General features: G+C 38.5%; 1 protein-coding gene across 2 annotated transcripts in view; it reads right to left on the bottom strand.

Annotated features, from left to right (window-relative positions):
• Positions 1–4082: 4082 nt before the first annotated feature.
• The window catches only part of ppp3ccb (protein phosphatase 3, catalytic subunit, gamma isozyme, b), a 28023-nt gene continuing 5007 nt past the window's right edge, over positions 4083–27098 (bottom strand). Inside the window, exons 2-14 of one of the 2 annotated variants that reach the window (XM_081354818.1) lie at positions 24585–24782; positions 23390–23514; positions 18322–18433; positions 16446–16591; positions 15336–15475; positions 15109–15186; positions 14890–14984; positions 14553–14678; positions 14210–14287; positions 12503–12587; positions 11071–11168; positions 8512–8538; positions 4084–6737 (exon numbers count right to left, since the gene is read on the bottom strand). In XM_081354818.1, the coding sequence (XP_081210944.1) occupies positions 6562–6737; positions 8512–8538; positions 11071–11168; positions 12503–12587; positions 14210–14287; positions 14553–14678; positions 14890–14984; positions 15109–15186; positions 15336–15475; positions 16446–16591; positions 18322–18433; positions 23390–23514; positions 24585–24782 (1484 nt within the window). In that variant the 3' untranslated portion in view covers positions 4084–6561. Of the gene's footprint in view, positions 6738–8511; positions 8539–11070; positions 11169–12502; positions 12588–14209; positions 14288–14552; positions 14679–14889; positions 14985–15108; positions 15187–15335; positions 15476–16445; positions 16592–18321; positions 18434–23389; positions 23515–24584; positions 24783–27098 lie in introns of both variants that reach the window. The other variant, XM_081354819.1, reaches the window with a different exon arrangement.

The following is a 27098-nucleotide window of genomic DNA, read 5'->3' as shown; positions in this document are numbered from 1 at the left end:
TTACCACATTACATGGCCATGTCCTTCACAGTAGCAAAAGAGAAAATTTTTTCATTTCGTTTTTCTTCATTTACTGAATAAAACACGAGTGATGCTCGCCTCCACAATGCTAGGGAGAACTGTGGACAGGCATGAAAGCGGGATGAGATTTTTAAGAGCATCCGTTGTCGTCAGATTACAAAGGCATTATTACAGGTACAGATAAATGATCCCTCAGATTAAATACTGCACATGATGACTGTATTTCATCTATTGGATTAGATAATCCCATTTCTCATTGAGCATAATGGATGAGACTGGCTTACATTAAATAAGCCAGTTTGTTGTTAGTACAATAGCATCTATACAGGGACAATGTGCTTTCAAAGGATTATTTAAAAAAAGGGCTTGTGAAGCCTATCACATCAACGACGAAAAACCCCACAGCAATCCTGACAGCAACTAGCTTGAATAACCGCTCCAATCCACCAACCTCAGAAAGCGATGTTAAGTGCACTGTGAAGTGTGACCCTGCCCCTGCAACACCTCACTACTCAACAAGAGGGCGCTCTCCACTTGAGATACTCGCTTGAGTTTCTTAAAGTCCCCCTGCAGCAGTAGCCGTTCTGGCTTATTTGGTGCCCTAGGTGAAATAAGACATTCTGATTGGTTGATAACTTCTGGCAACATTAAATCCTGTATCCATCTTATTTTGCGACACTGAATAAACCTATTTTTTAAGACTTTCAATTCATTAACTGCTATAGACAAATAGCTAGAAGAAAAACAAAATGCATTAAAAGGTAAAACTATTTTTGCTACAAGCCAGTGCGTTTATGATTATAATAAAATACAATAAAAATAAAACAAGACTACAAATAACAGTTTGCAATATCAAACAGTATAACAGACTTTCAATGCGCACATCATTTGTGGTAAACAGAAGCTCAAGCATTTTTTGTTTAACGTGCGAGAACCAATGAGGTTCATTCTCGTGTTACGCAGCACGTTTGAGCTTCCGCAAGAACCAATGAGGTTCATTCTCGTGTTACGCAACACGTTTGAGCTTCCGCAAGAACCAATGAGGTTCATTCTCGTGTTACGCAGCACGTTTGAGCGTCCGCAAGAACCAATGAGGTTCATTCTCGTGTTACGCAACACGTTTGAGCGTCCGCAAGAACCAATGAGGTTCATTCTCGTGTTACGCAACACGTTTGAGCGTCCGCAAGAACCAATGAGGTTCATTCTCGTGTTACGCAGCACGTTTGAGCTTCAGCAAGAACCAATGAGGTTCATTCTCGTGTTACGCAGCACGTTTGAGCTTCAGCAAGAACCAATGAGGTTCATTCTCGTGTTAGGCAGCACGTTTGAGCTTCAGCAAGAACCAATGAGGTTCATTCTCGTGTTAGGCAGCACGTTTGAGCTTCCGCAAGAACCAATGAGGTTCATTCTCGTGTTACGCAGCACGTTTGAGCTTCCGCAAGAACCAATGAGGTTCATTCTCGTGTTACGCAGCACGTTTGAGCTTCCGCAAGAACCAATGAGGTTCATTCTCGTGTTACGCAACACGTTTGAGCTTCCGCAAGAACCAATGAGGTTCATTCTCGTGTTAGGCAGCACGTTTGAGCTTCAGCAAGAACCAATGAGGTTCATTCTCGTGTTACGCAGCACGTTTGAGCTTCAGCAAGAACCAATGAGGTTCTCGCATGTCAAGCAGTTTCGGTTTGAGCTTCTGTTTATGTTCACTGATCAATGTTTATGTGAATAGAAGACAATTCAATCTGTTCATCATATAAAGCGATCGAGTCTCTTCAGAAAATTTGGACTAAACCACTCAATTCATATGGACAGCATCAAAGTGGTAGTTGCGTAGCTGCCAATGGAGGAACAATCACTCAGATTTCATTTAAAAAAAATAGCTTCATTTGTGTTCCGAAGATGAACAAAAGTCTTGGTTTGGATAAAGTTTAAACTATCCCTTTAAAACTCATCTTTGATAATCCAAATGACATTAATCGCTGTTAAATTTTCTTCGTCCCTTAAAATAGCTTCACTTAATTTAATATACACAGACCCATGAATATGCAAACTAGTCCCCGCCTCCACTCACTCACACCAGCTCGGTCCACCTGATCCACCTGGCTGAGCATAGTAAACACTACACAATGCCTAGAAAATGGAAATATTGGTTTAATTCAATTATATATTTTTGAACCAGAAATTACAGTATTTTAAAACATCACATTAAATACTTGATTTCACCTCAGGGGGTCTTTAAATAACACTCATATTCACAAGCATTTAAGATAAATCAACAGGATGGATGTACTCAAGACACTGCCTGCATCTATACATTTCCAACAACTACCTAATCTCCAATCAACATTGATGATTCAAACATTGTGTAATTCTACAAAAGAGAGAGTAACGGGAAAGCTTGTTTCTGAATGGACTGCTGAACAAATAGACTGGATTGCATATTAAGTAATCCAGTAAAAATGAATCTGATAACCTCCCCACATTCAGCAGCAGACTCAGTCTACATACATTTTCAATTCAGAAAGATGTGGTAGTACTTTATAGGCTCAGTTAAATTTACACTTAAATTATACATTATCATATTTAATTATGTAGGTTTTCAACCTCACATGAAGAGAGCTTTATTACGTACTAATTAAAAACTGTATAATTGCAATCATAATTGGGTTGAGCAGTTCTAACTAGTTATCTAATTTATTGTAAAATCATGCGAGTGGTTTGTTTTCCTGCAGGACTTTCAATGTACTCCACGTGATCTCCTGACTGATAATGGAAAACTGACATTAATCCTTTTAGCACTTCTTGGAATTATTCAGGTTGGTCGGGAACGAGCAGGCTTTAAAATGGCATTGAATAGGTGAATAGAAATATTATGTGGTGCAACAAATGCTGTTTTCAAGGGCCTGCTTCAGTTCAAGGCCCTTCAATAAAACAAAAGCATGAATTTATTTTGTGTTCAGTTGCATCCTTCACACGAATCTAGTCTAAAAACACCATTCAACAAGACCTTCGGATTTGAAAATTGAGCTTTTCAAATAATAAACCCATGTTCAGGGTATAACACAACATGGACCCTCCATTTTATCATGTTGCTGCACATGATTAATATTAATGCATAGATTTAGTTATTTAACTATCTAATAGCTTGATAATATGACTAAAATATAAAGGTTTTCAAATACATCTTACTGCACTGTAAGTTGACTTAAATTTATTGCAACCGGTTTCCCCTATTTTTTAAGTTAAGTAAATAAACTTTATGCGTAACTGAACAAATTAAGTTATGTGAACTTAATTCCACAATTTTTTTTTTTTTTTTCAATTGTGCATGGTTTATTTACTAAATTAAGGCTACCGGTTTCCTCACTTTTTTTTAAGACAAGTCAACTGATCACTATTTACAGTGTTATTTTAGAATTATTAATATACCAATAAAGTATCTATTAATATTTTGAATTAGCATTTATATTTTCAGTTTTCATTCTAATTTTAGTTTTAGTAATTTGATGTGCTTTTGTCATTTTTTATTCATTTTATAAATCTATAATTTTATGTAGCTTCATTTTTATTCCAGTTTCAGTCATTTTAGTGCTTCAACTTAAACATTATTTTATTTTAGTTAAGTGCCAAGGCAACCCTTATTTTATTACATTTTAAGCAAGTTTTTCATCTAATGTTTATATTTGATTTTAGCTTTATTTTGAATTAATGAAAAGGATTTCAATAGTTTTAGCCAACAACGTCTTAGTGTGCATTCTTTATCTCAAGCCTAAGTTTCACATAATCTCAGCCTTAATCGGCATGTGCTTGTGTGTGAGATGTGTTCAGACAGGTAACTACACTAGCTGTCCTTCAAGCACAGAATGTTGAAAATGTGAGTGTCGTAATCATAGGAAACCTTGACGAGCACAGACATGGATAAAGAAGAGAAAATGACAAAGGGAGTCTCACAAAACACTAGTTTGCCATCAATCAGGAACTCAAATTGTAAAAGCAGATGCAATATGAAGAATCTGGAAACATAACTCAAAGACAAATAAAGAAACAACACCAGGTTTTTTTTTTCCCCAACATTTTTTGTATTTCATTTTACTTTCATTTTTAATGGAGCGATACATCAACATAATTCGAGATTTATAGAGGCCTCGCAATACAAGTACTTGACACAAACTCCTCCTTGCCCTCTTTTAATAGCTATTAAGAAAAAAAGATCTTAAACATTTTTAGTAGATTCTGCAAGATATGTTTGGAATTTGCAACAGAAGCCCTCCTATAACGGGGTCAGTGGTCCGAACGCCCCAAATCCTCTCCCATATGAAACAAAACCCTGCCCCTTCCACCCGAAACCCCTGATTGTCTAACACCAGACATCCCCTTTTAAATTAGACATGAAGGAAACTAAAACAAAATAATAGTTTGCAGAGGCTCATAACATAAAACAAAGACTTGAAGAGACAAACACTTAAAAAGAGGACACGAAAAGGTGGTCGTGGGGTCATGATGATCTTTTGGTACCTGTTTAAGGATGTAGGCCTCCCTCATATCTGTTTTATATCGCAAAGAGTAAAGCGTCAACAGGTGTTCTTTTTCTTTTTCTTTACATGACTGCATCGCTGATTTGAGCACTCACCTCTTCTCAAGCGAATGCAGAGGCAATGATCATATACAATCAGCAGTTGTTGTTTTTTGTCAATGATCAAAAGCCATATATTACATTAAAACACTGATTTTTCTTTGGATGAAATTTACTTTAAAATACAGTTATGATAACGTGTAGGTTTACCCTCGTCAAGTCTCGTATTACGACGCGCCATGAAAACGGAGTATTGCGCAAGGCATACAGAACCTGAACTGCTTGCGGCGTTAAATTAAGCAAAAAATGTGCGAGCGACTGCCTCAATGCCTGCACACAGAACTCTCGCTATAATAATTAGCATGGCACATGACCTCAAACGTGTAGCGTACGGGAAGTCAGAGTCTTTGCGCAGCGAAATCTCCAGTCACCGGATTTTATGCAATGATAACGGTACAGTGTAGAAAAGAAAAAAAAAAAAAAAAAAAAACAGAAAACAAAAGGTCTGAAAAGACAATTTGGTAAACATTTCTTGCAAAACCTGTCCTTCTCAAAACACTCGGTATAGTAAAAGCAATCAAAATAACATTGTTTTACTTTAGGTAAAAGCAAAAGATGAGGCTTTAGTCAATCAAATGTGTGGAAAATGGTCCACTAGAGAATACAGGCGTTTAGAAGAGCGTTCTGCTCAGCTATAGAAATACTAGCGCTGAAGATACTTACAAGTTTGTTGATGCAAACCTTAATAGGTACAAAAATTAGACAAATTGAAAAACAATTAAATGGAGTTTAATGTTAAAAACATCCAACTGGTGGGCTACAATGGTTTTGTAGAAACAGAAAATTTTCTACATTTCTAAACTGAAAGACTTTTGGTTTAACTTATTTCATTTAGCCGGGATGAGACGGGATGTAAGGCATGTATGCTCATTTTCTGAGATGCTTAACGTTTCACCTCATCCAATCACATTTATCATATACATTATGGGCGGCAAGAAAAATGTCTGTGTAAAATCATGGCAGTTAAACCGTGCCTTTTACCACTTATGGTTCTGACAAAATGCGTCTAAAAGTGTTCGAAGTTATGGCAGAGGCCAATAAAAGCGTGACTGACTACAAATCGAAGGGAAAAAGTAAAGAAAAAAAACAAGCTCCTCCAACCATCTTACAGGATGGCTGTATGAGTTATGAACAGGAAAAAGAAAACAAATGAAACAAAGTAAACATTACATTTGGTTGAGGGAACACTTGAAAATGTACATGTACATATAAATGTGTCAACACTTGTTATTAATGCACCCCCCTTAGCTATAATTGGCATTATGAAGGTATTTTTTTTCACATCGTTTCAAAACTTTTTTTGTTTTGTTTTGCATCAACAATTATCATACTTGCTTTGGGTATTCACAAATAAGCATTCTATATAATTATGCCGGCCAAAAAATTCCTTTGCCAAGCGCACAAACATCGATAACGTAATTCTGCCGAGCAAGTCTTGGTTGTTAAAAAAAAAAAAGAAAAGAAATGAAAAAAAATGTCAGAAATAAGTCTAATTTATAAACGTAAATTTACAAAATGGATTTTTTTTTGTGTTTGTTTTTTTAAACTACTGAATCTAAGATGACCTTACACCACCCCAATGCTATGTCTATATATATATATTCTGTTTATGTACACATGTAATATTCATCACGTATGTATTCATTCATCTCAATTTTTCCACCATTACAGATCTTACATTTCTTATCATCTATTTCAATAAATAAATAAGAACCATGGTTTGTTTTTCACTACGCCCTCTTCATGGTATTGTGCGATTCTCCCCGAAATGGTCCTGGAGAGTTTTGCATGTAGGGGGCATCACCTCTACCAAAAAGAGAGAGAATGAGAGGAAAACAGAGGGAGAGAGAGAAAAAAAAAAGAGACAGAAAGGAAAGGATGAGGGAGAGCGCTAGGTAGCTGCTGGGTTACTACGCCTGTGCGTTGGTGCCGTTCTTGTCGGGGGAATTGGCTGCGTTGATGGAGTTGGCAGTGCCGTCTGGCTGCACGCTGTCCCTGCGCGGAGGCATTCGCTCGTTTATCCGGTCCAGTCCACGTGCTTCTTCGAAGCTTTGGATCTTGTGTTGAGGGTTGAAGCCTTGGATGGCTGGAAGTATGGAAGCACGAAGTTAAATAATGCTTTTGAAGTGACATACAACAATGACAATGTTTGCTTTCGTTTTGGGCATTACTGGTATCCTTGTGCATATTACCGTGTCAGTTTACAGATTACCCTAGCCTTAAGATTAAATAAGCTGTGTTCACGCCATGTCGTAATTACATCATCAACACTATCAATGCCAAAATTAATCTTTAGGGGACTGGTGGTACAGTCGGATCTCTCAGAAAAAAAAACAAAAAAAAAACAAAACAAAAAAAGTCTACAACTTGTAATTTCAAGTTCTATAATGACGTGAACACTTTTTACAAGACGGCATCTTGTAATTACGGGAATTACGACATGGGGTGAATGTGGCTTAAGATTTGAGACTAGATTTCCAAAACATCCCAAAAGGGCTGCACAGTTATCTGTTAAACTGAAAAAAATAAAATAAATTGGAAATTAAACTGAAATTGCGATACGGATTTTTAAAATGTAAAGACTGTGAATGAATTAAATAAATGTATGCACTGTTTCAGAGCGAAGTGTGTCTTTTTCACGCAAACAGCTCCGTTCACAGGAAAAGCCACACAAATTCGGCTCTGAGCTTGGGTTGCTTATAACGTGCATTTGGGAAAGCAACATGCGCCAGCCATCTTACCAAATTTGTAATGAGAAGCACTTATAAACCGGCTACGCAGGCTTCCTATAGTTTTCCGCCCAAATAAAAACTTGGTGGTTTAACGTTAGAAAATGAACAAAGTAAGTGACAAATCCTATTGTAATTTTACAGTGATATATTGCAATAGTAACATTCATTATTTTGGTTAATATTTTTATTTAGTAATTATTTAGTAATATTACTTCTACTACTATTTTATAGTAACATTGATATATAATCAAAAAAAAAAAAAGCACAGCAAACCTGGAGCTTAAAAAAAAACAAGCTTGAGGAAAAATTGCAATTAGTCTTTTTCCCCACCCACAAATCATGCAGTCCTACATTCCAACATTAACTTATTAGACATGAACATTTCCCGTCACTAAAGTCGCATGACTACTAAGAGAGGGTTGTTCTTCCCCAAACAGTACCCAAAAAAAGTTGATGAAAAAGCTAAACAAACCAAGCATGAGAAAGGTAAAAAAAGAGAAGTTGAGGGTGTACAGTAAGGGTACGACTAGTTCAGATAGCATTCACCAGAAAAACGCTGATGTACCCACGTCAAGCGTGACATTAAAGGCAAAAACAGGCCTAGATTTGAGTTTATCTGTGTGCTCTTTGGTCAGGAAGTGAAACTGATAAAAACAAAGATTCAGTCTCATGCTGTGGTCTGCTCACACCCCTGCCTCTGGCTTCCCCCTTTAAACAGCTGTGACTGAAGCGCTGGCGTTCACGATTGTGAGACTATTTGAAACGTCCTCTTTCAACGGCTAGATCTACCAAAGTTTATACTGGGATAAAGAGATAGTTTACCCAAAAATAGAAATACAGTCATCATGTGTGTCATTTTTATCCGTTTAGTGGCGCAGAAATTACGTGACGCCTTTAAATGCAAACAGACGAAATGCAACAAAACAACACAAAGGAACAAAAAACATATCTCAACGTGCAAATCAAACTAAATTGCTAGCTTTAAAAGTAACAAGCATGTGAACTACATACACACAAATAAATAATGACATTGGCGACTACAAAAGGACGAGATGCACAGACAGTAAATCACAGGGGGAGGGTAACAGACAGACAACACTGAGAAGGTTTCACAGATGTCTTGCATACCTTGTGCTTCCTCTGCTTCTATGGTGGCTGTGTAAGCATGAGTAGTAGTGCCATGCCCAAAACGAACGGGGAAAGAAAGTGAGTCAAGTTATCAATGCAATCACAAGTACATTCAAACCCCCTCCCTGTTGCCCATTCATTCATCTTCCCCTCCCAAAATCAGCCCAAACGCTTTACATGCCACACAGGAAGAAACCTAAAAGAGGTTAGTTTAGTTGCTTCATTCAGAACATAAACAGATTTCAAAACTAGTTTTTACTTGGTGAGGTTTGTTTGAGAAACCAAGCTTTTGAACCTGAGACGCAAGGCCTTCTGAACGACTCTTGACATGGACAGAGTCTATTTTTACAGCTGAAGGTATACAATAGCCAAACAAGGAGAGGCTTTCGCCGTAAAAACGCCATGCAATGTACTGTATATTTACGAAGACAGTTTATTTGTGGGCTTCACAGGAAGATGAGAGATGAGACAGCTTTGAGCGATGTGTTGTTTTATTTCTATTTTCGGCTTCTGAAGAATCCTTTTATTTACGTCCCCTCCCCCAGTGCACCATCAACCCGTTACAATCACAACACTGTGTTGTATTTTATTGTGCCTTGACGTTTGACCACTAGAGCAAGGCCTTTCAAAATGTAATGTCATAGACCCCTACATATGAAGAGTCCCTTAGAAGTGCCTTTCAGTGTATTTTCCACTAATAAATACCCTTTTATACTATGGCTATGATATATATTGTGAAATGAAAACAATTTCACCAGATGACTTGAATAGCTCTATTTGAAAAGAATGAATCATTCAAAAATGATTCAGGTGATTTTCTAGCGGAGATAATCTGCATAGAAAATAAATGACATGTAGGGATGCGATGCACAATACTGTTCGCCATGATGGTTTTGAATTGCTTTAAAATATGATTTAAATTAAAAGACTGTGCAATGTAGAGCAAAATGTGCAGCGAGTCTGTCATATGGGCTACATCAAATTATAATGAGAACATTATAATTATGTGCTTTGGACATGGCTTTTAAATGGTGAGACTTTTGTTTTTGTAATCAGGCTCTCAAATTAAATAAATTTGAATTTAGATTTATCGGCTTTCAAATATAAAGAATTATCGGTATCGGCCAAAATTTTCATACCGGTGCATCCCTAATTACATGCATAGATCAATACAACAGAACAAAAAAACAAATGCTTTATATTTTTCAGTTTTCAGAAATTGAATCAAATGTAAAGTTACACTACATAGTCTTTAACAAATATTAATTATATTTAATTTATACATTAAAGCTACAAAAGTCTTTGATTAACAGCAGCAGGTTTATTCGTATGCTGTTTTCAATATAATGATACACATCCGTTTTCTTTCTCAATTTTTTACGTTTACACCGCATTTACAAGGACACTCGCCGGGAAGCGCATTTTGATGTGTATATGTCTAAGCAGAAAAAGACGAGAAAAAGACCTGAATTCGGTGTTCATGTGCAGTCTGTGCACAAGCTCTTTTTCACGTGTTCTTGTGCTTGAATGTTTTAAACTCATTTGAATGTATAAACTGAGGCCTTAAACACGTGCAAATGATAAACTTTCACTCTCTGATGGTTAAACTTAGCAATTAATATGCAAATCACATGCATTCAGAACCGGGGGGTGGGGGTGCTGTCGCGTACGGATCAACTACGATCCCTACTTACTTGACACTGCACATCCTGCGATGTGACAGAATTTATTTTAAATATATTTTTTTTGGTAACAACTTAAAAGTCTATGCTTTAGAAAACCAAAACCATTTAAAATGAGCAGTTTTGGCAGAACGGTGGCCTAGGAGTTTCATAGGAGTGCAGTGCTCAGACATGTTAAGCTATTGTGCCCATATGGGAAGCAAGCCAATTTATTCACCTTAACAAACAAGTGTTTTGAGCATGTGAAACTAGTCACTGTGATATCAGTGTGTTTCCAAGTGGATATTAAGCTATACTGAGCGGTGTTTAGCACATTGCTATGATGTTTCTAGGAAGGGCAACTAGTTTCATCAAAAACAAACCTGACCATGTTAATGTGGCAGTGAGTAGGTAAGCAGGATGCAGCAGGCTGGTGAGTTTTTACATTAAAGGCCAGGAGAGGAAGCGTGGCACACCGACAGGCGCTGGCTAAATTGGGTCATATTGCGTCATAGTCATAAGCTCACAGGAGCCCCTCTCACTGTGAAAGCATCACCCGCGGCAGCTCCTTGGCACTCGCTATGATCTCAGCAGTGCTTGGAAGTTTTTTAGGTCCCTGTCAGGACAGGAAATCTGAAGCGTGTAGACTGAAATCCCCTTCATGACCAAACCCTTCTAAAATCTTCCCCCTCTCTTAACGATATCACTTTCGATGATGGGTGTGTTACACCGTGAGAGAGGCAGAGCTGCCGGGCAAGGCGGTGACAGCAACAGGGTGAGAGAGAGAGTTATAGACAGAAAGCCTGAGAAAGTAAGAGCGTAACAGGAGCAGGGGGTTGGTGGAGAGCCGGTTACACCCTCCACAACACCACTCAATAAGGCCAGGAGCAAGACTTACCGCTCTGCAGGGTCTGTCTGCCTCCTGACAGGACACCCAGAGGCAACGTCCCAGTAGGGGTCAAGCCCTTTAACTGCAACACACTCTCGTTCTCCTCTCTGAAAATACAGATTTTCTGTATTTACATCAATGACAAATAAAAAGGGTTTTGAAATGTGCAAAGCTCTTAGAAATGTACTCAATGTATTCACCATGGTTTCATGTGGACTTTAATTTTTTTTAAAAGTGGTATAACAAGGTATTAATGGTATTAATTCATTGACTTGAAATTGTCATGTGGTCCAACCAGTAAAAATAAATTAAAAATGAAGACTTATTGACCATAACACAGTCATGAGTTTTTCCAAATAAATACATTTTTAGGAAACACTTTATTTTTAAGGTGACGTCGTTACATATGTACTTAATATAGTAATAACAGTAAATTATGCATAATTACAAGTAACTATCCCTAAACCAAACCCTAATTCTAACCATAACTTTATAGTAAGTACATGCAGTTAATTACTCAGTACTTATTTGAGTAAGTACAATGTAACTACGTCACCTTAAAATAAAGTGTAACCCATTTATAAATAGATTGACCAACCTTAAATTCATTATTCATATCTTGCAAACCTGCATCAAATGCTTTTAAAGAATACACCGCAAATTCTTGTAATTTTTACAGAAAACACTGTAAAAATGCTACAGTAAAAACATGTTCATTGGTAAAATATAAGTTAGCTTACCATACACGGTGAAAAACTGTAAATGATTTAACATCACTTTATGTGTAATCTTACTGTAAATAAAAAGGACATTCCCAGAAGTCTCTACTTTACACATCACATTTGATGAAACTGTTTTATAAACGATTTTGTTTCTTCTTATTGTCGTTGTCAGTAATATAGATTAGTGTGCTTATTTTACATTTACTTTACATTTTATTACATACATTTTGTTATTTAGTTAATGTGTATTGCATTATTTTATTTGACTTTTACTGTGTTTTACCCAGATGGTGTTTTGTCTTTATGTGTGTGACCCTGTACACCATCTATATACTGTACTGACCATGTTTTATGGTCAGGTCGCTTACAATGAACTGATTCATCATGAGGTTTTCTACTGTGCCACCTGTATTATTGTTGCGGTTATCAGTACTTTTTAAGGTAAAAAGACAGATTTCGGTAGTTAAAGTAGGTATATATTGTCATTATATCACTTCATGAAATACACAGTTAAAAAAATAAAATATACAGGCATCCTGTAAAGCTGGAAACACTGTCACAGTATTTTTTTTTCTGGCAACCACAGCTGCAAGTTTTTTTACCGTAAGTATAACAGGATATTTTTACAGTGGTCAACATCTCTGTTGTGCAGAAATGAGTGTGTGCGCGTGTCAAATCCCTGGCCATGAGGGATTTGTATGTGAAGTGTGTATATTCACCTAAGAACAGAGAAAACTCTGGCCATCTTGCCAATGGCACGAATCTTATTTCGGATCACCTCCTTGCGGACTGCCGGGGTGCCACCTGCCACAAACGGGGAGGGACAGAGGAAAACAAAAATAGAGAGTAAGAAGGTTAGAGTCTAGTTTCATTGATGGTACATGGGGACAATTTTGCTATATATCCGTCTACTTAAAACCTTGTCTTGTAAATTTTATGAACTAATTTTATCCACAAAAAAAATGATAAAGTAAAGAGGTAATCAACATTACCTGCAAAATGCAAACTAGTCCTAATCTGATGGCTAGAGTCATAAAATACTGGAGATCATATGAGGCATTACATCCTGAATCCCATAAGGAATAAATAAACCCCATTTCAAAACTCAAAAGGCTTACAGACACACAGAGGAAGTGTGTCAGGCCAAGTTAAAATTATGCACCATTCAAAAAAAAGAAAAAAAAAGAAGGACAAATCAAATGGGCATCAAGAACAGTAAATGGGACACTGTATTCCTTCCTGACAGCTACTCAGATGTGTGCTCAGAACGGGTTCATCTGGTTTCATTACAGCAAGAGGCATCACTGTACTTCATGGCTCTTACGTTAAGAGCAGCAATTCATTCTGAATCACTGACGTGACTGAATGGAGACCCAGTTTGGGGTAGTTTTTGAACACTGTTTAGGGCGGTGCATGTTGCGGTGCATGTTTAGCTAGAAGGTTTGTAATAAATTTGATCATTTAAAAAAGAAACAAAAAGAACATGCTTTGAAGGCATTCATGATGTACAAACTAAGCACTGTCTATGTACTTCCTGTCTCTGCAATGTTATATGCATCAAACAGATAAAACAATAAAGCAGGATGCCCATTTAATCACACAACGCTGAACACGGAGTTCATATTTAAAGCAACTTTCACACGAGAATATAGTGTCCTAAATAGAAATATATGGGTTATTCACGGAGGACTAATGCACACTAATCAGAGAACTATTATTTGATGAGATGAGGGGCATGCAGATATATATTTAACAGAGCTGAAATCCATTTGAGGAGAAAAAAGAAACGGAAGAAAGGAGACATTTATGCAAGAAGGCTAATGGAGCACACTTTGTTACATTTAAATTCAAGCAAATGTTGATTACATTATTATTGCTGAGTGGAAAGTAAAAAAAAAAACGTACCAAATATTTTTGTGATATACAAAAATGTTTCAGTCTGGGGTGAGTAATTCTTTTTTATTTTGAAAGAAATTAACACTAAATCCATTAAATTGATCAAAAGTGACAGAGACATTATTAATATTACAAAAATGCATATTTCAAATAAATGTTGTCCTTTTGAACTTTCTATTTTATAGCAATAACGTTAGGCAATCATTACAGTTTTCTTACAGAAAAAACAGATAATTTTAGAATGGGTCAGAATGAGCACTGAAAATAATAGTTTTCCCAAATATTTTAACTTTATATTAGTTAGTAGTTTTTGCTGTGGTATCGAAATTGGAATTAAAAATTGTTCAATTTCACTGGTATCTAAAATATTATTAAAATAACTATTAAAAAATATTTAGCAATCTTTGAGCTCTGATCCCTCACCTCTAAAAAGAAGTGGTTATCAACTTTAAGTCTAACTGAATTTATTTGGAGTAAAATAAATAAATAAAAAAGCTACAGTGCAGTAAAACAGCTTTACATGTTCTTACCTTCACATGTGTCGTCTCCCTCTGACATGAGCTCATCATCTGAGCAGATGTTTAACACGTTGACCAGCATCTCTGTTACTGAGAGTACATGAGAGAAGACATTACATAGACCGCCAACATATGCTCTCTGAACCAAAAATTGGTCTACTTCTATTTATTACATGCTTAGGCTCTAATACTGCATACATGTCATTCTTCATAGTGTTCAACATAAGGTTCTCTTATGGTTCTCAGATATCTCTTAGTTAGCAGATGTTTTGTCTGAATGCTTCCTTGTGGGTCAATAAAGTAAACCATCAGAACTGATAAATCGCAAAGCATCCAAAGCTGTTGCCATTTTTACCTTTCTCCCCGACGAAGGGCAGTGACCACGTGAACACATCCATGAAGTTGGGCAGCCAGTACGGATGGGGGGAGCAATTGAACTGCCGGATGTTCATAACGTTGTTCTCGTATTTCAACACAGCAGCTTATGGGGTGAAAGGACAAAAAAAAAAAAAATCTGAAAGTATGTTCTGATTTGAGACTTAATATTTAATTAATTTTGAAAAGGAGAAAAAAAAAAATAGACATTCTCATTTCAGCAAAACTGGCTTACCTTGTTGAGAAATTGCATACGGCTAGATATTAAACAGCACAGCATGATAGCACAGGCTCAAAAGCTTTTTGAGAGTACTTACCTTTATTGTTATACACATCTAAGTAGTTTGGTGCAGAGAAGATTGTGATTAATGAGGGGAAGCCTGTCGTCTGACTTTTTCTGTACATTCGATACCTAAGGAGGTCAGTGAAATGGGACCGAAATTGTCAGGGGTTCATTTAAAAACAGCTGTTAAAATAGAATTGAAGCTCTTGCTGCAAATAGACTGGTGTAAGAGTGTGCTGTGCAGTGGACTCACCCTGCATCTTGGGCTTCATGTGCTCTTATAACTGACAACAAGTTATTATTCATCAAAAAGTCACATACTGCAGGGTAGCTGTAAGAGATGGAGAGAGGTGTAATTAGCGATTCCAGCAGTCCATCAGTCAAAACGCCATGACTAACATTGAGGGGTGCGACTGTGAACGGGGACTGAGTAGGCAGCTATCGAACAAATGCATGTGGGTAGACTGTCAGCTGGAGTACCTGTAGAAATAGGAACATCCTCTCACACTGTTGTGACAAAAGTGCTCTGAGCTCTTTTCGCTGCCGTAGTCCTCACCAGGGTCAGACCACAGCAGGTCGCACATCGGCCCGAAAGCTGGCGGCTCTTTAAACCGGTCTAACTGCAGAGCAAAGCAAACAATCAGATCATCTTATCAATCACTGCAACAATACAAACTCAGTCTGTTAAAAATCTACATGATCGGTGAGGGATTACTGAAAGAACAAATCGCAATTCGTCAGTGCCAATTTCGTTGATGAATAATTTGTCATCGGTTGTCAACGCCATTTAATCCCTCACGAAAACACGATAAAATAAAATCCAGTATTGAATGACAGAAACTATGACGAAAATCTATTTACATTTTCGTCAGATAAAAACAAGATGAAAATGTTGGGGAGGGACGATTTTGGGAAGAGATCCAGTCAGAACTGATGTCAAACGCGGTAGATGCGCACATTTGAATTGTAACGTGCTTATCAACCTGACGGGTTGACATAAGTTGGCATACACTTGCTGCATGTCTCTTACAAAAAATGTAAATGTCTGGGAGAAAGAGAAGAGCAGACATATGGCTAAATCTGAAAAAGCGTGACGACCTAAAAAAGCGCTCGCACAGAAAGCCGCCTCTCAAACGCCAGTGCACGTGTACTGAATTGAGCTCTCTTTCACATCTTTAAAAATGTCTCTGACTAAATGTAAACGACTAAAGCCAAAAACATTGTCAAAAAACTGACTAAATCTAAATTTGCTGTCAAAATTAACACTGGTCCAGGTTAATAATAATAAATAGGGATGAGTCAGGGTGGTCGCTAGTTGTCCAACAACAATTTCAAATGATGAGGTAGACAAGTGAGTTTACCAAAATTTCATAAAGTGCTTTAAATGGGATCCAACTTCTCAGAGAGGGTTTCAGCATGTTGACAGCATGCTGTGATTTAGCAGCACAACTCCCCATTAAAAGCATCATCACTACACGGATCAAAGCGCTGCCTTTGCCACATATTCACCATCATCTGGTACTGTCATACCCAGGACACAGAATACCACAGGTACACAGAACACAAAGTGATGCTTCACATCTTACTTACTTTCCGGATGTCGTCGAGGCAGGTGACCTCGGGGGACAGGCCTCCGTGAACACACAGGAACTGCTGGTTGAGCAGAGCGGCAAGGGGAAGGCAGTCAAAGGCCTCCATGCAGGCATCATACACAAGCTCAGAGTACTTAATCTTGCCTGCAATGAGAGAACCACAATAAAAACACCCATGTATCTCTGAACAGGCACAAGCGGGGTGATGAGCTTTTCAAGCCAAGGCTGTCACGCTGTCCGTTTGACATATCGCAGTAATGCTGGGTGGGTGAGGGCAGATGGGCTTGCCAACTTTCCAAGGCTGGAGGAATAGATGGAGGAGGAGGTGGTTGCATGCCTTGTTAGGTGATGTTACAGCAGATCCGCGTGCTAATTGGGATGAACTGAAGAAACCAGCGTGGCGGGAGGCTGATTAAAGGAAGCGGAGGCCAGACACAGGTTACACGTGGAACAAGGGCTGCATACCGCCGTTAAATCCTGACATTTTAGAACGGGCCAACCGTGCAGCGTATTGTAAACAGCAGCACTGACAGATGAGAAACAGGCTGCCTCGTGATGAGCAAAGAACAACATTGCAACGCGCCGGCAATTGGTGAAGTAGCACATCATAATCAAAGGCTCTTTGATTAGCTCGATGGAGAAACAGCCAGGATTCTGCGGATACAAACTAGGGATGTGCAGCATGACTTCATTTCCATAACTTATAAAAGGACATTTTGTAACTGACTAGTAGTCTCTGTAAGTGATCCATCTGAAATAGTCTACTTCATTTATGAATTTATCAATCATTCAAACAAATTCCATACTGAATGCTGTAGAAAAATAGGTCATATACATGTGATGTGTTTACCTCGCATTGTAATCCTTATGTCAATTTAGCCAATTTATTGCAAATCAATTGAATCAATAAGCAGTGCAGGACCAGTAAGCACAAACTCAATACTATTAACAAATTGCCTCAAAAGTCAGTTAACAGACTAGAAGTCAGAACATGTCAAGTTATTACTGTTCGTTACCACGGCCAATGCTTGCCGTGATTGAACGTGCTGCTCATTTATGGATATTATTTGTACAGAACAAGCGGCGAAAATCGCAACTATACATTCTATATATTATTTAAGGGTATTCTATTTGTTAACTTAGGATAGGATCTGTTGTTATCAAGTAAGTTTCATTAATAATGGTCCTGCTTTAAACCGGTAAATCATTTCATAGAATAAGTAGCCTAATTGTAATATTCCAGTTTGACACGAGTTAAAATACTCCATTACCCTAATCGTCTTCTGAGTGGCTATTTCTTTGAACCCGTCGCGAGTGATGAAAGAAAGCAAAAGCATACAAGGTCGAAGGCAAAATGAAATGATTTTGCTTTCTGATCTAGATATAGACTTTTTAACACTGTTTAAAAAAAAAAAAAAGAGGGCTGAGAAAACTGCAAAGTGGCAGCTGGAAGCATATTTACATTAGCCAAAGTATTTAATGAACACGTACAGGACAAGGACTTTATAAAATTGCATAAATGACAGGCGTTACAATTTTGCACAGATTCTGTGTGGGTCTGCTTATGATCATCAGCTGCTGGTGGAAGGGTTTCAGTTAGCTGTCAGAGTTTGTCATGACTGAAATGATGGCTGATGTAAATCTAAGTGGGGAGGGAAGAGCCCTGACGAGCGCTGAGGGATTGTGATTGAGCTCTGCGCCCGTGGCCCGCCATCCAATACTCTCAAGAAGACATGAGCTCTCTCGGGATGCCATGGAAAAAATTGCCATGACAGAGTTGAATGATAGGATGTGGTAAAATCTCATTTCGCTCTTTATAACATTCACACACACACAGACACACACACACACAGTTTCTAAAGAGCTGAGCTTACATTCTTGTTTAAAGGTGAAGTACTCAGTGAGATGCCGACACTCGTGGTTGCCCCTGAGGAGGAAGAGGGTGGTTGGGTGGTTGATCTTCAGGGTCCACAGATAGAGCACACACTGCAGATGCAAACAGAACACACATCACCAAAATGAACCACATACACTAGCGATACTTTCATATATGAAAAAAACAGCTGATGATCTGAGCAGATTATATTCTGTCAATCAAAAGGGGGTGGGAAAACATTTCACTCTGCAACTCATAATGTGTGTGAAGTTAATGCGACAATGCATTAACAGTAAAAAAAAAGCAACGTTAAAGCAGGCTCTATTTGAACCTATGAATACCCTATGAAACAATAAATGGCATTTTGACGCTCTTAAATGTGACGTGACGGATCGCAGCAACTCCGTTCAAGCGGCAGCTTTAGCCATTTCTTTCTCTAAATGCATGTTATAGCATGAGAAAACATGCATGAATATCAGAGGGTGTGTTGAACTTACCGAAATGACTTGTGTAATCGCTCAGTTCAACCGGTGAACGGCGTCAATAAAACAGCTTGTGAACAATGTCACTTAACGTTGCATGTACCTCAGGAAAGTTATCCAATGCTCACAGTTTGTTAGTTAGCTATAAAAACACTAGAGAGGAGCTTATTAAAATAAATAGTAATTGAATATAATAATTTGGGCTCTGTTGTTAATTTTAACCTCTAATATTATAGTAATGTACCAAATGAGAGGGATCCCTGAATAGTTTAACTTTAGAGCATTAGTTGGGGGATAAAAAAAAAATAATAATAATTAATTAAAAAAAAAAAAGGCAGATAGCATTTTGAATAATCAGGTATCAGTATCTCTAAACATTAATATTTTGATTTAGCTCAAACTAATATGCAGGTTCAGTGTTTAAGAGGATTATACCTCCATTACTCCTGATATTTTATTAAAGGAATAGATCACACAAAAATGAAAATCCTTCTATCATCATAACAGACCACTAGTATTCAAAGTATGCAAATTTCCCTTATGCACGGAATACCTAAACGGCTGACTTCATTTGCCACTGAGACTAGTACACTCCGTAAAGAATACTACATCCCATAATGCAATGGGGTTGACTTGTTCTTCCATTACAAATAGTTCCATCAACAAATAAAATAATTTCTTAACTCTAAGTACTCCAATCAAATGAGTTAAGACATTTTTACACAAAACTGAATTTAAAGGGGTGGTTCGGGATTTTTGACATCGGACCTCATTTTTAAGTCAGCCTGGTTGTTATTCATCAGTGGAGACATTTAAAAAAAAAATAATTATCCAGTCCTTATATTTGGATAGTTAGCCGATGCTAGGCAAGCGCGAGTCAAGGGTAGATGTTAGCCAGCCATTAAAAAACGTTTTACCCACTCCACAGTGCACCAAACGCAAATCAATTATAACACTAGACTATCGATGCAAATGTCCGTTGAGAGAATAATGTTAGAAATCAAACTTACCTTTCATCTCAATGCATTAGTTATAATTTGTTCCCTGTAATCATAAGCCTTGTCTACAGCAGCAGCGGAGTGATATTGATTACCTAGTCCTAGGCAACCGAGTGAGCCGGTACACACACAGTACTACACACACTGTAGTGCGCTTCTTTTCTGTGTTTACTTTTTGCCGCATTACTAACTGGAGCAAAGTAAAATTCCGCAGCTGCTGAGAAACTAGTTCCTTTGGGATCATTGAGATGAAAGGTAAGTTTGACTTCTAACATTATTCTCTCAACGGACATTTGCATCGATAGTCTAGTGTTATAATTGATTTGCGTTTGGTGCACTGTGGAGTGGGTAAAACGGTTTTTAATGGCTGGCTAACATCTACCCTTGACTCGCGCTAGCCTAGCATCGGCTAACTATCCAAATATAAGGACTGGATAATTTTTTTTTTTTAAATGTCTCCACTGATGAATAACAACCAGGCTGACTTAAAAATGAGGTCCGATGTCAAAAATCCCGAACCACCCCTTTAATGCTATTTTTCCCCCATAAATTAATTTTATTTTATATCTATGTTCAAGATTGTAACTGGACAACTACTCTTTTTTCTGTAATGTGCTAAACATTTTTGTGAACTACAAAAGTAATATGATGCTGAAAACTCAGCTTTGCATCACAGAAATAAATTCCATTTTAAAATATGTATTAAAATAGAAAAGTGTCTTCATGAACAAACACTTTAACAGTAGTGTACCATTTTCAGTTACTGCATGTATACAGTAAGAATACAGTAAGTAGTATGCTAGTATCCCCAACTTTAAACTACCACTAGCAGACAAGAATTTCCAAAGCCGAATCTCATGTACACTCCATCACACTGAACCACTAACACATCTGAGTAGACAAAGAACATTTTGCTACATTAAGCAAGACTAAGATTTCAATCTTTTCACATTCGCTTCTGATATCATCTCTCTACTGGAAAGCACTGAAACGTCTTAAGTTCTCAATATGGTTGTCTTGAAAAAACTTGGCCTGTCGTGTCATTGGCATGCTATCCCATTAAACATCAGCAAGGCTTTTGGGTTCACACCTGGTTAGATTAATCACAGAAAACTGCTGTATAACAGTGGACAGGAGGTTTTCTCTATCCTCTCAGGAAAGATACGCTGCATTTAAGTTTCAGTTATCTTTAAAAAGGCCAGTCCTTTAGTGAAAGAAATACTGAAAATAAAGCGTACTCCACACAGATCTGGATGTCGGGGTGGGGCGAAGTCTGGTGGCCTAACCTACGAAACGTTTGATGACTGCAGTGTCTCAGTCAGAGGGCATTAGCAGGTGGTGTGGCGGATGACTGAAGTTCAGTCCTCTGTGGTCTGTGATGTCCAGGGAGGGAGTAGGAACTTAGCGTGGCCTTTATTGTGAAACACACATGCTCTCTATGAGTCTCAGGTTGCACGCGGGCGGCCCTGAACCCTCAACTGTGTTTGATGGTATTGAGCAGCGGTGTGTCCGCTCTCTTACGCCGCCTCTTTTAACCATGACATTTCTCCCGTCCCTGAACTTTGCAACCAAAGCGAGATGCAGAGGTGGAAGCTTTTAGAGGACTCGCATTCAAAGCCCATTTAGAATGCCATCAGACAACAATATAAAAGACTGCAGCTGATAAACTGGACCAGAATTTTTCTCAAACCAAATTACATGTAACCTCGATGTTGAAAAACACTTTCTCTGGCCTACAGGATGGCAGGATCAATAATCCTTTAATGCCATCTGCTTCATCATTGTGGTTGCTTTACAATGATGATACAGTGCTACAGGCCGAGGCGACATGCTGACTGCATCATCACAATGCATCCTGGTACAACAGAGGCTGTTAGAAAAGCACAGCCACATGGCATCTTCTGAAGGCCAAGTTACATTAAGAACATCTTAAATGTTTACAATGTGCAAGATGTGTTCACAAAGCCTTAAAATTACAAAGGACTTTTTATAGTGATTACAAAGTCGTTTAAAACACAAACTAGCCTCTTTTAATTGAAACTTTTAATTAGAATAGATTTATGAAGGTAAAAAAGTAGCAAAACTCAAGAGCACGTAGATGTGAATTTGAGAACTTGTACAATTATTATTCATACAATGACAGTCACTAACTTGTAATATATATTTGCATTTATTCTTACATTCACATTCGCAGTACAACCTCAATTAGGCACTTGCAACTTCTCAAATCTGTCACTGCAATTTCAAATTTCGCGCCTTGAATTTTGCTACTCTTTTCGAGATATATTAGGTGCAAATAAATAAATAAATGCAAATATATATTACAAGTTTGTGACTGTCGTTGTATTTCTGTGAATGGCATTTTACACATTTGTGACTACTTGTCTAAAGCTTCGAATTCAGAATACAGGTTTGTGCCTATTGTCTGCGAGTGCAAATTTCAACATTCATGTTTTCACATTGGAGCTGTGAGTGTAAATGTTCACGTACAAGTACGAATATTTATTGTACAAGTTCTCAAATTCATATCTGCGTGCTCTCGAGTTTTGCTCCTCTTTTACCTTCATACAGATTTGGCTATTGACAACATTTGTGGCATGCACCAAAATAAGTTAACAAAAGTGCATTCTTACTTTAGACAAAATCTAAAACCAAAAATAAAGTCAGGGAAGTTAAATTTGGGTAACTGAACTGTTCAGAGTGTTATGTTTTCAGGTGATAGTAAAGTTTTTCGAATTCTTTTTATGTTCCGCCTCTCAATCTTTCAGCCAAACAAATGTTATATATTGCTACTTTATCCTTTTTGATCACACTGCTGACACGTTTACCTGTAGTAGCTTTTCCACGATGATAAATAAATGTTTACAGTCAAATGTATCACCTGAGTCCTAATTGAACATCAAATTCAAATTAGATTTGTTTTGGCATTTAGACAAAATATATTTGGTTGTCAAAATGTCAGTGTATCACTATAGCATGCTGTTGATTACCAGAGAAAATAAGGTTGTGTCCACCAGTTCAAAAAATAAACAAACAAAACTTTGTAGTTTGTACAGTACAGCACTTATAATGGAAGACAAGACATTCTGGACAGTTTAAAAGCATAAATTTGTTAATGTGTTTATGTTGATTTTTTTAAGGAGTAAGCTGAAAAGTTTAAATTTAAATAATTTTTATTATTAGTGGGAGAAGAACATCTACGAATGTAACTTCTGCACATACAGTTTTCCCCAAATAACCTGTGTGTTATCTTTGTTCCAATGTGAAAATTACCATATTTACCAGGGTTACTATATGGGGAAGTGAAAGATCACACCAGCCTCGTGTTATCAGGTATAAATGTAGATTCTAGTGACTGTAATTTCAATAATGTGTGTATATTTTAACTTTTCTCCATGTATAATGCCTTGGCAAATAGACTTTTTTGCAAACAGAAGCAAGTTTAAATGATTTGCTATGGTATTTGACAGGATTCCACTGATGCTGCTGATAGAGCTTATGTATTGAACCTGTAGCATATTATAAAAGTTGTTGACCACTTAACCCTATTTTACATAACGTGTGATCATTATAGAGTAACACTCACCTCAATACTGAAATAGCCTCGATCCACATAGTCTCCCAAAAATAGATAGCGTGTGTTTTGCGGGGAACCCCCCACCTCAAAAAGCTTCATCAGGTCGAAGAACTGCCCATGGACATCTCCACACACTGAAGATGGAGACAAAACATAGTAAGACAAACACTTGAAGTTGAAACAAAAACAGAGTGACATGATTGGAAGGATGTTGCCAAACCAAAAACATTGGAAAACCTTGTGAAACGAAGAAATAGCACATTGTGTACATGCAGGGTCATCTTAAGGTGAAGGAAGAAAATCGGTAGCAGAAATGCTAAGATTTTAATAACTGATCTTAAAACCACTAGACGGAAGTATACAAATACTAGGCCCACCCAAAACAGCAGAGTGAAAAATATTAATAGTGGTCACCCTAAACAGGATGTGGCCAAACCAACATCATTTCCTCTTAAACCTCCACTAGGTAAGAAGTTGTAGAAAACAGCAAGCAGAGACACCATCTCCATTATGCACGCCACCATTTTTTTTGTGTGCTTTTCTCTTGTAGGCCAATTATTACGCACCCAGTGTGTGTTATGAAAAACATGAGAGTGTGCAAAGGGGGGGTTGAGGGGGGATAGATGTGGATAGACGTGCCCATTTATATCCACACACCTGTTTGTGTGTTTGCTCGAGTGTATGGCGAGTGTTGGGGGTTTCCTGTGGCCTCCGCTGGGGAATTAAAGTGTGGGGGTGTGTGCGAGAGAGAGTCTAGGATGCAACTGTTTCTCTGACCTTTATAGAGCAGCCACATTAGGTTGCTGTGGAAGACTAGCTCCATATGAAAATAATCACGCTCTTCTCGCTGGCTTGAGGATTATTTTGGGGTCAAGACTAAACCTTAAAGATTAAGGATGACATCAGAGATGCCCTATCAAGTAACGGCAGAACCTTGATTGTACTTTCATAATGTTCTTCATGAAAAGAACTATATCACTGTGAACCAACAAACAAACTCTGATCTCATTTTTCATCTAAGCAAGCAGGAATGTGGGCGAGCACCTCAACAGTGGGCATCGTGACGGCATTAGGTGAATCGAAAAACCTGTGAGAACCACATCCTGGATGTAGATGTTGGCTGTCAATCACGACAGGTTTGTAGTGTCGCCGCACAGTGAGTCATCAGAACAAGCAGCACACGGCTGAGTGCGCAATAGCCTACCTGTGATGGGGGCCTCCACTTCCAGCATGCACTTCTCGTGGCGGAGGATGTTGGCGCCGTCATTGATGATGCGTAGGGCCAAGTCCTCCTCCAGGCGGCCCTCTTTCACCAGGTGGCTCTTCAAAAGCTCCACCTTGGGCTTGCCGTCCTCGTACAGCTCTTTCATGGTGAGCCGCGTCGTGGGAGGGTACGGCACCGCTGCGGGAAAGAGGAGAAAGGAAGACTCAATTCTTTACTCTTGTTAGTCACAGGGAGACCCTGCTGGCGAGCATTTGATACATTAGAAAAATACTAAGCAACTACAAGACGACATTATGTGTGTTTTTGACTGTACAAAATGGATTACAGCTTTGTGCCGGAGCAATCCAGACCCCATATTGATTTGGAGCTACCCGTTAGAACGTCGCAGCAAATGTCTAAATTTAAAGCTGCATGTTTACAGTCACAACCATGCAGAGTCGATAACAGTGTGGTGCAGTCTCAGAGTCTCTCAGAGCATCCGAGACCGGGGGTGTCTCCAAGTTAAGGAAGTGCGTCTCCTTCACAAATTCAAAGCCAGATGGTGTGTGATAAAAGTGCTGAACCATAAACAGAAAGGTGTTACTCCAAGTATAAATATCTCAGCCCAAGATGTTTTGATCTACTTTCAGGCTTCCATCAAAAGTAACTCAAAGCTTCTGTCTATATTGTTCAAACTAGATTGTTAACTGTTCAGAACCTGAACGAGCCTAATTATTCAAGATTTTAAGACTAATTGTTGGAAAAATATGCAGTTTTGCACATCACTATAATTGCTTGCCTGTGCAAAACTCGCCACAATGTTGCTAGGGTGTTCTGGGTGGTTGCCATGGCATTGCTATGGTTGCTGTTCTGAGTAGCTGCTAAGGTGTTCTGAAAAAGTCAACATGATATATTTTCTTCTGTTTTATTGTCCACCAGCCAAAAACCATACAATAAGCCACAAGATTTGAGGTATCATTCCCTGCCACCGCACAAAGGGTGCGGTATGGGTTACATGCTAATGTTTAATACTAAGCATTATGGATTTTGAAAACACCAAACCCTAAAAATATATTTTTTTCCCCTAAATGTCATGATGCATGGGTGTTCTGGGTAGTAGCCATGCCATTGCTATATGCTGCTCAACTGTTCGGAGTTGCTGATAGGTGGTTTATTAAATAGAGCCCACTCAATCTTCTAAAGTTGTGCATCTTTTTGGAAGCAGAGCCGCTCGCAAAGTTACAAAAAATGCTGAGAGAGAGTAAAACCTGAGTGCTGAACACCGAGGGGTGGGGCAGCCTATATTTTCTAATTTTTTTCTCTTTCGGCAAAAAACTGAAGCTGCCATTTTCGGCCGATAATTCTCTGCGGCCTAAATTTCGGTGCATCCCTATTAAGCACTAGCCTTAATCTCAATATAGTGTTGGTAACACATTATGAAGTTAGCATTATGGTTTGTCAGTGTCTCTGATTATGAAATCTGAAATTTTCTTGATCGGTGACTGTGAATAAGTTGACCAGTGACACTGCTGCATGGCATGATTTGCATTTAACTGGTTTGGGAGAAGAAGAAGAAGAAGAAGAAAAAAACGACCGCAAAAACAATGCACGTGATGCAACACAAATACTTGCACGTGATGCAACACTAATTAGCATTGCTTCAATTCTTTCCCTGAATACAGGCGATTTAAACTGATGTGTGAAACTTGGTTGCAAGACGACAATCTATTACTCAACTCATTACGATAACTGAAAACATACAGTTTGCAATAAGGTTGTCTGAAAAGCGCAATGCCAAGCTGCCTCTCAGAAACTAAAAGTGAAACATATGCACGGTAATAACGGTTACAGTTTTTGGTCAGAATTTGGGACTCTCCCACAAAGCTATGTGGGTTATCAGAACACATATGGCCACAGCTGGTCCCGTCCCTTCCCCCAACCAACGCGCAAAGGCCTTGTTAAGAAGACACGAAGCCCTTGCCGTTGTGGAGAAGACAGCTTAAACAAACTCTTGACAACCTGGGGGCTGGGATTTTACATTCAGACACCGCGCGCATGGGCGAGCGGCATGCAAACAAATGCCTGCTGGAATTGCTCTGCAACCCCCCGAGCCTTAAGCTATTTTCAGCTGCAGGAATTCCACAACATTCAAACCAGTTTAAGAGGAGTGGGGAAGTTACGTCCTGAAGCTAGGGTGGGGTCGAAGGCCAGCTGTTGGCATCGATACGGAATCCTCTCCGCTAGGGTCACAGGCCAGGTTGGCACGGCTCGCTCTTCAAAAGAATGTGGGTCTGGCCGACGGCCACGGCTTTCAGCGCTGGGACCACAGGCATGATAGACCACAATAAAGCTTCAAGCTCAGATGACAGGAACCTTCCAGGGACTCCAATAGCAGAATTAGGATCAATTTGGGTTTACAAAATGACTTCGGAGACTGCTCAGGCTGAAATTGACAGGGGGTGTTGGTCTTATTGCATGCCAGTATGAGGAAGAGAAACAAGGTGAATATTTCAT

The sequence above is a fragment of the Scardinius erythrophthalmus genome (assembly GCF_964197995.2).
Source record: "Scardinius erythrophthalmus genome assembly, chromosome: 23".
Classification (NCBI taxonomy): Eukaryota; Metazoa; Chordata; class Actinopteri; order Cypriniformes; family Leuciscidae; genus Scardinius; species Scardinius erythrophthalmus.
The sequence above is the reverse complement of the archived record's forward strand: the minus strand, read 5'-3'. Positions and strand labels throughout refer to the sequence as shown.